Raw genomic sequence first — 11,419 nt, 5'->3', positions numbered from 1 at the left:
GCCGTCGCCTCTTACCGGCAAGCTGGCCCAGGCGCCCCGGCCTCCTGGCTCCCGGCGGCCGCCTCGCGGCGCGCCTCCTCCTCGGCCCCCGCGGCCGCCGCGGAAGCCCCGGCCGCGGCCCCGGCGACCGCCTCCGTCCCCGCCGCCGCCGCCTCTCGCCACGGCCCCGGCGGCCCCCGCCCGCTCGCGGTCGCGATCTCCACCCGGCCGGCCGCGACCGGGCCGGCGTCCGCGGCCGCCCCGAGCTCCTCGCTCCACCTGCATGTGGCCGCCGCCGGCGGTGCTGAGCGCGCGGGAGCCGGGCCGCCGCGGAGACGCCCTGGCCCCACCGGAAACGGGCCGCACGGAGGAGCGGCGCGGGGTGCGGGGCGCCGGGGCCGGCAGGTGGGGCCGGAACCGGGCGCGCGGAGGTGGGGGTGCCGAGCAGAGGCCCGGCCCGTGCGAGCTGCAAGGGGGGTGGCGGGCGGCGAGTGAAAGGACGCGCTGTGGGACATAAACAGCTTGTATGCTAGGAACTCGTTTTTGTTGAAAAGAAAAGAAATCGAAATATGGGTGTATTTGCATAAGAAAATGTCCAAAAAAGTACATACCAAAACGTTAGCAGTGGTTCACTGTGTGGTGAGACTTCTAGTGAGTTAATTTTTCTATTTTTTCTGTTTAATCTCCTGATTTTCAAGAATGAATATGTATAGGTATTCAAATTATACTAAATTTGGGATTCAGGAGGAGGTATGGAGGAACAGGCGGGTGGGTCCCTGGTGAGAGATGTGGACTGCAGCCAGCCACGGGGCGTAGGGACAACACTGCGGAGCGGGTGAGGCATAGAAGGGGCTCCGAGGTCCTCAAGAGAATTTTTGTAGAAGTGGCTACTTTTAGCTCAACCTTAGCACAGGAGCGTTTACTTCTAAGAGCCCTGTGGTAGGTGCAACTGTCATCCTTGTTTTGCAAGAGGAAACACCCTAGAGAAGTTCAACAGCGCGCTTTATGTGACACAGCTAGGTAGTGGGAACAGGCATTCTAACTCAGGCAGGCTCGCTGCAGTCTAGTGTGTGTTGCTTGTTTTATTTAGTAGAAAGTTTTTGAGACTCATCCACGTTTTACGATTTAATATTCTGTTCCTTTTTGTTGCGAAATAGTAGTCCATTTTCTAATCTAGTTATTCTTTTAACCAAGGGGAAGAAGGGCAATTGGTTATACCCATACTCGAGAGCTCTATTTAACTTTGTGTTGTGGAAACCACATGAAAATAATAAAAACAAGGGCTAAAATGTCCATCATCCAGTCAGTGTAGCAAAACAAGTGTTTTGTTCCTTCCCAGTCCTTTCTGGACCCTAAAAAATCATATATAGTTAGCTCTATTCATTGCTTCTCATTGTCTACTCTGTGGCAGGCACAGTGCTTGGTCCTGAAGATTAAAAAGAAAAAAAAAAGCTACTGTCCCTGCCCTCAAGTAGCTCACTTCTTACAAGGAAGAAAACCCTGTGAACAGATTATTACACTTGTGTGCTGAGTGCAGTGAGGTTCCAGGTGAAGACCCAAAGGAAGAAATGTTAAACTGCCTAAAAGAGTGGCCCAGGGCTTCATGAGAAATAGGCCCTGGAGCCAACACTTGATGGTGGAGCAGGAGTTTGCCTGGTTGATAAGTAGGGCGCTTTCTAGGCAGAGGGAGTCACTGAAGGATGGTAAACCGGAGAGAAACACAATCTTAAACGTAGTAACGGCACGCTTCTAAGAACTTCCCATGTAGCGCTGCCTTAACTTCCCAGCAGCCCTGTGAGGAGTACTGGTGTCGTCCCTGTTTTACAGCTGAGGGATCTAAGACAGGGAGGTTAGGTAACTCCCAGCGTCACACAGCAGTAAGTCATGGAATGATTGGAACCCAGGGCAACTGGCTCCAGAGTCTGTGCTGTTAACCACTACCCTCAGAAAGTCATTCTGTGGAGGAGAATTAGACTAGTAGGTAGAGCCGAAGGAAACTACTGGAATAGTCCAAGCCACAAATAATTAGGGCCTGAATTAAGTCGAGAGCCAAGGAGGCAGATGATGGGACAGATAGGAGGTGGGAGAATGGACAGGACTTTGTGTCCAGTTGTAAGTGGGGGCTCAGGGGTGAGAAGTTAGGGGTGATGCCCAGATTTCCAGCTTGAGTGACCAGGTAGTTAATGATGCCATTAGTCAGGAGAGGGAACACGGGTGGGGGAGGAGATGGCAAGGAAGGTTGTCAGGATAGTAGTATTTTTTAACATTGTAGTCTGTATTTTTCTGTGTTACTTCGTTGTGTTAATAGTTAACATTTTTGTTAGACACTGTTATTTCCAACATAGTAATCCATTTTCTTTCTTTTCCTTCTCTATTCTTCAGACTTTCCCCCATTTATTTTTTATTCCTTCATACCTAATTTCCCCACCCCCTTTTTTTCTTTGTCTCTACTTGTGAACTTAAGACACTTCGGGGCACTCAGGATTAAGTCATTCATCCCCATGCTAAACTCTCAAATTCAATAATCCCACCCCTAGAGAAACACTAAACAGCAAGATGGGAATAGTAACAAAAATTTTATCCTTTCCTCTGCACACAGTAAAGGAACTAACAGGAGATGCAGACAGATGTGAGAGGCCTTTTTGACAACCTGGGACCCCATCCCCCGTGTGGTCAGGAACGGTACATTATCTCTTCCTAATTCTAAACATAAAGTTGGTAGCTTGAAATGGGCCGTGGTGGGAATTTTTACACCACATAAACTGGCAAATTTCTGCAAATCAGGGCTTTGTTGGGGAGGAGAGCAGAAACACGTTGTTAAATATTTCCCAGCACACCACCCATTTGGGCTCTCATCCAGATGAACATCCACGTATTAATCTCGTACCAGACAATAGCACAAATCAGTTTCTCAACTTTGGCACATTCAGGGCTGGGTAGTTTTTTGTGGTGGTGACTTGTCCTGCGCCTTGATGTTTCACAGCCATCCCGTTCTCTACCCACTAGCATCCCTCTCCACCCCCCGCACACCTGTTGTGATACCAAAAAAACGTCTCCAGACATTGCCAAATGTTCCCTGAGGGGCAAAATCATCCTGGATGAGAACCGCTAGCGCAAATTGATTTAACTCTGTAACTCTCCCTGAGGAAGCCTCCAAAATTTGAGGTTGAAAACATAGTGGGTTTCAGGTTAAGCCATCTTCATTAGGACACCTTCACTATGTTTGATACTTTCACTTAATACTCAATTTACAACTCAGTAACACTACTGAAAGGTACTATTATGCTTGTTTTACAGATAGACTTCCTTGTGGTTAGTGAGAGCTAACATTCACTTAACATGAACTTTGTGACTGGCACTGTTCTTAAACACTGCACATACTAACTCATTTATTCTTCATAATATTCCTATGAGATAAATACTATTACTATTCCTAGTTTACAGATAAGAAAACTGAGTCACAAAGGAGTTAAATAATCTGCCCAAGCTAGTAAGTGACAGAACTGGGATTCATACACGCACAGTCTGGTTTCAGAATCTGTGCCCTTAAGTCTATGCTGCAGATGCCATCAGAAGTTCAGGGACTGCATTACTATTCCTTCCCACATCTATTAATTCAAGGTGTTTTTTTTCCAGTTCAACCGGGAGTGTTTAGGATATGGAGAATTCTGAGGTCCCCTGCTAATAGGTCCTGATTGAAGGATACCTCTAGCTGAGGTTCTTCCTTTTTTTTTGCTGAGGAAGATTTGTTCTGAGCTAACATCTGTTGCCAATCTTCCTCTTTTTTTCTTTTTTTAAATATGTGAGCCACCACCACAGCATGGACACTGACAAATGATGTAGGTCCATGCCCAGGGACCAAACTCACGCCACCAAAGCAGAGCACGCCAAACTTAACCACTAGGCCACTGGGCCTGGCCCTAGCTTAGGTTCTTTTAACCAGGATGTCAAGTATGCTTTCCTCATTTGATTCTGATCAGCATGGAAAAAGTATGTCACAAGGGATGAAAATGTCACATAAGTACCTCCTGCATTGCAAGAAACCAGAGACCTTTTGATTTGATAAATAACAAAGGAAAGGAGGATTTTCTGGTATTGCTTTTACTTGATAGTCCTGATTTTAAACATATGCCATTGCATGAATAAGAAATTCAGTTTTCCCTTAGGTAGTATTCATGAGACATCAAAAACAAAGTGCTGAATTACAGAGGTAGCTCCTTAAGAAAACAAACTGCCCTTTTTGCATATTTTTAAATATATATAATCTAATTTTTTTTTTTAAAGGAAGCCAATTCCTTAAGGCAATAGTTCTCAAAATGTGGACCAGAGCACAGCATCACCTGGGAACTCGTTAGAAATGCAAATTCTCAGGCCTCACCCCAGGATCAGAAACTGTGGGGACGCGGCCCAGCAATGAGTGATTTAACAAACCCCCCATCAGGTGATTCTGATGCACGCTGGAGTCTGAGAATCACTGTCATTGGAGCCTTCAAACATCACAGGAAAACCTCATAATTCCTAGTCCAAGACCGTGGATCTTAGAAGCTCTCACTGTTTGATGAAAGAGGATGTTATGATAGGACTTAAAAAAAAAAAGCACTGTCTCCTTGCAAATATAATTTTCACGGAACAAATGTTTCTTCCTGATTCTTCTCTTCATAGGCAGGCAGATTTTCTACAATTTAGTTGATTTCTGATGCTTAGTATGTGAACAGCACAAACCAGAAGACACTGATAAGATCTCTTGAAAAGATGGTTTTTTATTTACTGTGTTTTGAACAGCTGCAACCACTCTTGAAGGGTGCCCTCCGGCTGCAGTGGGAGGGACTTTAGCAGGAGCTATCCTTTCCGGCCAGAATCCCCAGCCTGTAACCTGGTGGCAATGAGGGCAAGTGAACCGCCTGTCAGGTCACAATGGTGCTTTGGCCACTAGAGCTGGAGTCGGGGGCAGAGACCTCCCCAAAGTGAGCAGAGCAAACTCCTAACATACAGAATTCACAACTTGATCCTTTCTCCTCTCTCCCTCCACCCTCACTCTCAGCTGCTGCCCTTCTTTCTATTTCTCAGAGAAATCGAAGCAATCAGAAAAGAATTTCCACCACTGCCATTACTACTACTCGCAGCCTACCTACATCTGTACCCATATACACTGCCTCCTCTCCTGTTACTACAGCGAGGTCTCTGCTCCAGTGTGAGGCCAATGGCTGTATTATTGTACTAGGTCCCATCCCCGCTCACCTACCTGAGGACATCTCTCCAGCAACTGCCCTCACTCTCCTACATGTCAGTTTTTACTTTCTAACGGATCATTCATATTAGCATACAAACACGCTATATTTCCGCCTTTAGTTTTTAAACAACTCTTGGCCCCACATCCTAATCCAGTTTCTGCCCCATTTCTCTACTCCCTTTTATAGCAGAACTCCTCAGAGGAGTCATCTGTAGCACTGTCTGCAATTCTCCTCCCATTTACTCTTTAATCCACTCCACAAGGCTTTCGTGCCTACCACTTCACCACAATGACTGAGCTCTCTGTCACTGTGCTCTCCATGTAACTAAATCCAATAGTCGGGTCTCACGCCTAATCTTTTGTCTTATCAGCCTCATTTGGTACAGTTGGTCACTCCTTCCTCCTTGAAACATTGTCTTGCTGTTGCTTCCAGAACAACACACTATCCTTGGGGATTCAAAGACGACTATATAATCCGTACCTTTAAGTCTGTTGAGAAGACTTGGACAATACAGGCAGGAGCTTCTGGACTTCCAGATTCTCACATAATCTGTTTGTGGCTGTACTTCCCAGACTTTTTCATGTCATGGCACACATAGAAAATGATAATATGTGCCCAGTATTCTGGGATAACAAGACAGGACAGATCACAGCAGAAGGCGACCCACTTAGGCCACTCCAAGGCCTGAGGGGTACACAGTGCATGCACTCAATGGCTCCAGTTTCTGCCTTCATGTCAAGCAATCCCACTGCTGTTTTCCTGTCCTACAATGAAAATTCAATCGTTTGATGTCCTTGTATTAGACTTCTCTGTCACATAAATGTAGTGTAAAGCCTCAACTTAATTCTTATATCCTCTTTTTCTTAGAACTCTACAAGATTAACTCCTTCAGTTCAAGGACTATTGTAAATCTCTTTTACATGCCCCACAGCATCTAGCACAGTGGTGAACACAGAACATATTTTTTAAAAACGTCACATTAAAATTCCATTCCAGATATTATTGCTTCAGTGACATTGAGAAGGCATTTCTTCATCACCATATATCTTTGGACAGCATTCTATCCTAGCAATCAAAAGAGGTTAGATAGACCTCTCTTTAAAATAGAAACCAAAAAGGGGGCTGGCCCCGTGGCCGAGTGGTTAAGTTCGCGCGCTCCGCTGCAGGCGGCCCAGTGTTTCGTTAGTTCGAATCCTGGGCGCGGACATGGCACTGCTCATCAGACCACGCTGAGGCAGCGTCCCACATGCCACAACTATAAGAACCCACAACGAAGAATACACAACTATGTACCGGGGGGCTTTGGGGAGAAAAAGGGAAAAATAAAAATCTTTAAAAAAATAGAAACCAAAAAGGCAGGTCCAGAACCTCCCTTACTCACACGTTCAGTCACTGGAAGTTCTTCCCGATATCTAACCAGATGTTCCCATGTGTGTTTAAGCTTACTTTCTCCTGATTTATCCTTGAAAAGGAAGGTGGGGGAGGGAGAGCAGCTCATGAATACTCTCCATAACAACATGAGCTGGTTATGATGATGTCCTCATATCACTGGATTGTAGATGCTATTAAAGTTTTCCACTGTGGTTGCTATAGAAACAGTGAAGAGTGGTTCAGGCATAAAGCTTCTCAGAGAAAAGGTATTTCAGAAAAGCAAGGTCTAAGCTTATCTTATGCAAAGTCTCCGAAGTCATCAAGGCCCCTGCACAAGGAAAGGAATTCATTTAGTACACAGTGTTACCTTTTCTGGCTTTTATGTTGTTTTGCTTTATTTGTAATTTATTGACAACAAAGAAGCAAGAAACAATCTGCCAAAGTTGGGAACAAGGAGAACTTTATTACTCTGGGATTCTTTGTCTTCTGTTCAGTGGTGGAAAATAAACCAGGGATGACAATTTCCTCACTGTTGATGGTGGCACAATAGAAATAAACACACTCTTGACACTGTGAGGAAAAATGGGAAGTTTTATTTTATTTATTTATTTAAAATTTTGTCTAAAGGTATGGTTTTTGGTGAGGAAGAGTGGCCCTGCACTAACATCTGTTGGCAATCTTCCTCTTTTTTTTTCCCTCCCCAAAGCCCCAGAACGTAGTTGTATATCCTAGTTGTAGGTCATTCTAGTTCTTCTCTGTGGGATGCCGCCACAGCATGGCTTGATGAGCAGTGCATAGGTCCACATCCAGGATCCAAACCAGCAAGCCCCGGGCCTCGGAAGCGGAGCACATGAACTTAAACACTCAGCCACAGGGCCCACGCCAAATGGGAACTTTTAAAATTTGAGTAACCAAATAAGAATGCAGAAGAATTCTCACCCCCCAATAACCACTCCATTTCATTTGTCTTTGCAATCCAAAAAAAAACCCAGTGAGTTACCCCTCCCCCATAAACACAATCTTTTACTCAAAAATCTTTTAATGATTCAAAAAGTTTATTGTGGAAGACCATCATGCCTGAAACTCAATTTTCACACTCAACTATCATGCACAAAAAGAAGTCAATCCTCCAGTCATCGAACCTACCTCATATCCCAAATACCTTTGTCTCTGGAAAGATCTGTCCATTCCCACCAGCTTAGAATCAGGAAAACTCATTCTCTCAAAAATAAGCCAAGAAAAAAATGGAAAGAATAAGGGAAGGAAAGCTGGAAAGGAAATATGTATTAATTTCAAACAGGAGAAATAAAAAGAACTCAAATGTCCTTGAAAGGTAGAAGGAGATCCAAATGTTACTGCACATTTCAGTTGGAAAACCCTGTTTTCAACAGCACCTTTTCAAGAAGTTGAGAAATTATCCTTAGCCTTGCTATTTAAAGCACGGTTCACAGATCAGCAGCACAGAGCACTCAGGAGCCTTTGAGAAACGTGGAATCGCAATCCCATCCTTCCGCAGTTTAACGAGATCCACCAGGTAGTTCATAAGCATGTTACATTTTGAGGAGCACTGATTCTAGTCCTGGGGGTTTTTCTGTTTCTAACCTGTTCCCAGGTGGTGCCAATACTGCCCGTCTATCAACTGCACCTTGAGTAGCCAAGATCGAGAGAGGTCACTGATTTCCACCCTGGCTGCACGTGAGACTCACCTGGGGGATTTCAGAACGGCATGATGCCCTGGGCTCTCCCACAGACACTCGGAGTTAGCAGGTCTGCGGTGGGGTCCAGACATTAGTATTTTTCAAAAACTCCTGGATGATTCTAATGAGCCTCCTGTGATGAGATCCACTTTCCTAGACTAACCCTTCATTTTATAATTAAAACCCCAGACTGACGTTAGAATAGCACTTGGTGGTTTCCCTACATTATCTCATTTGGGAGTCCTCAAAACAACTCTCTAGGGGAAGTGGAGCAGATACTGTTATACCCATTTAACGGATGAGAAAACTGAGGGCTCGAAATTAGCTGAGAGCTGCTTTCACTACACTAACTTCCAGAGCAGCTACCTGGTATTTCCCCAGCTCAAAATAGTGGAAAGTTGAGGGCTGAAATTCAGACAATGTCAAATGTTTTCATTGTGAGTCTATAAGAAAAGCCTGAGCATTTTAAAGGATGAATCATCAATTCCAATCTCTTAATTTTATATGTAGGGGAACTGAGGCCCAGAGATTTGTCTCAAACCACAAGATTTTAGCTGAAATGAGAACTGCGATCTCCATACTCCTAGTTCAGTACGTTTCCTACTAACCCGCATTTCTCAAGCGCAGCCTGTGGATTCCACAGGATGCCAACAGATGTTCCTCTGAAAAAGCTTAGATATGCTAAGACACCTCTGGGTTAAACCAAATTAAACAGTGTCCTTGACCTCAGGACCTCTCAGCCTTCCCTGGGCTCACGTGTCTTCTGAAACTCTGAGAGCTTTGTACAATACATGAAATTTTCTCAATTTATTTGACTATAGAAGCACTTCTTTCGATCAAGTATCTTGAAGTAGTCCTGGTCTAATGAGCAGACTTTCAGGAAGACTGTTGCCCTTGGCTCTCTTCAAGGTTATTCTGCTTCAGTGGTTGGGACCAATTGTTACACCCTTAGAGGGAGAGCACCAAGTACTATAACTACAGGGAAAAGGAGCATTAGGACCGTGAAGCATCTAAAACAGCCAGCTCAAGGCCACAAAAGCATTGCCTCATCATTTTATTCCGCCTTGTCCCTTAATATGGCAGCCTCCAGACCCACACCCACAACACGAAGAGTCATTTGATGTCCCTGTTGCCGGATTGCTACTTTGTAATGAACATTCCCCTGTGTCAGGCACTGTGCAAAAATCTTAAAGTGATTATCTCACTTAATCCTTAAAACAATGCTATGAGGTAAAGACTCTTAGCATCTCCACTTTAAACTTTAAAAATCTCAGACTTAAAGAGGTTAAGTAACACGTCCAAAGCCACACAGTAAGTAATGGAACTAGATTTTGAACCTGTAGCTGCCCGATGCCAGATTCAGTTGTATGATTATGAGATGATGTTGCCAGTATAAATGATCTTCTTTTCCCTTTATCAAAGTGTTTATTCCATTTATCACTGAGACAGAGAGAGAGACAGAGATTTCTAAAGAAGTTTTAAGGATTGTAGGGGCTGACACGTCTGAAATGTGCAGTGTAGGCCAGCAGGAGTCAGTGTTGTAGTCTTGAATCTGAGGGCAGTCTCGAGGCAGAATTCCTTCTTCTGGGGACCTCAGTCGTTTCCCTTAAGGCCTTCAACTGATTCGATGAGTCCCACCCCTGCTATGGAGGATAATCTGCTTTACTCAAAGTCTACTGATTTACATGTTAGTCACATCTAAGAAATACCTTCATAGCAGCATCTAGACTCAAGTGTTTGACCAAACAACTGGGTACCATAGCCTAGCCAAGGTGACACCTAAAATTAACCGTCATACACTGTAATATACAAAATTGTAAAAACGTAGATATCTTAGATCCTATAGACCAATTTCCTTATTTTTGCAAATGAGGAAACCAGTCAGGGAGGATAAGCCCCCAGTTATACATGTGCATTCACAGGAGAACGTGCACACCCAAATTCCCAGAACCTTTCATAAATTGCTCACTGCCTTCCAATAAAATTAAGTGGAAAAACTAAATCCTTCCAAAATACCATTTATTTCCATTTTGAAGACTTGATTAGAAAAATTCAGCAAGCAGTCAGTTCATTTTATTACTTCTCTCCAGACTAATGATCCCAACACCGCAGATGTTGGGACACCTTCAGAGCAGATCGGGAGTCTGGAAACAGCTGACACAGTTCTCCCAGATAGCAGACTTCTCTCTTAAGTCCACTCCTCTCCCTCCTACGCCATCCCCTCAAAATCTCTAGACTCACCTCTCTCTTCTCAGGCTTCCTCCCACTTGATTGCTCCTTTTGCTTCTGGGCTTACAATCAAGCTCTTCCCCTCTGAGGCTGAAACACTCTCTCCTCAACACACCCCCACACATGCCTTTTGCCTAGCTAAAGCCCATTCCGCTTCAAGTGTCAGCTTAGACATCTTCTCCTCAGGAAGTGCTTCCCCCATCCCCACCAGACTGGGTTAGATGTTCTCTTCATGTGCCCCCGTGGCATGCAGTACTGACCCGCTGATATTTACTACCTGTTTATTTATCTATATCCCCTCTAGAGTCTTGCTCCGTGGTATTCCCAGCATTAGAGTCTGTCACATAAAAGACATTTAATAAATACTTTTGGGAGGAAAGAAGGAATGAAGGAGAAAGGAAGGAATTTCTGTAGACCCTTTCTTGCACTGTGCAGCTTATATCTAATAACTAGAAACAGGCTGTGATGGAATTTGCCCAAAGGACTGTAGGGTGTAGAGTAACTTTGGTCTTTTCAGGTGCTAGGAAGTCTCCGTCTAGTGACTTGGCATCTTGGGGATCTGCTTTGCGTCTTTGGATGTTGACAACACCAAGGAGTTATCAGTATAAGGTAACAGGAGGCCAGACCAGGGTGGCAGCAGCATGAATGGAAAGGGACACATGAGGGGGATATTTCGTGGGTAAATTGTTCTGTATTAGGTGGGATGTGAAGGAGAAGGGTGCAAGATCAGGAAGTCAGGAGAATCCGGTTTCTGATACAAGACAATGTCATCAATTCCATATTGAATTTTAAGGCAGTAAAAAAATCTAAAATATAGTTGAAAATATAATACAAAGCCAAAAAAACCTATAGCCCTTCACAAATTTGTCATCTTTATATCAATTTCTGTTTCAAAGAAGGGTCAAGACTGGC

At 44.4% G+C, this 11,419-nt stretch overlaps 1 protein-coding gene across 1 annotated transcript in view; it reads right to left on the bottom strand.

The window, feature by feature from the left end:
• Positions 1-566, bottom strand: part of AVEN (apoptosis and caspase activation inhibitor) — a 162,598-nt gene extending 162,032 nt beyond the window's left edge. The window contains exon 1 of the mRNA XM_046653252.1: positions 16-566. Coding sequence (XP_046509208.1) covers positions 16-564 — 549 coding nt within the window. The 5' untranslated portion in view covers positions 565-566. The remainder of the gene's footprint in view (positions 1-15) is intronic.
• Positions 567-11,419: the final 10,853 nt, after the last annotated feature.

Source organism: Equus quagga, chromosome 2 (assembly GCF_021613505.1).
Source record: "Equus quagga isolate Etosha38 chromosome 2, UCLA_HA_Equagga_1.0, whole genome shotgun sequence".
NCBI lineage: Eukaryota > Metazoa > Chordata > Mammalia > Perissodactyla > Equidae > Equus > Equus quagga.
This window is presented reverse-complemented; position numbering and strand designations above follow the sequence as displayed.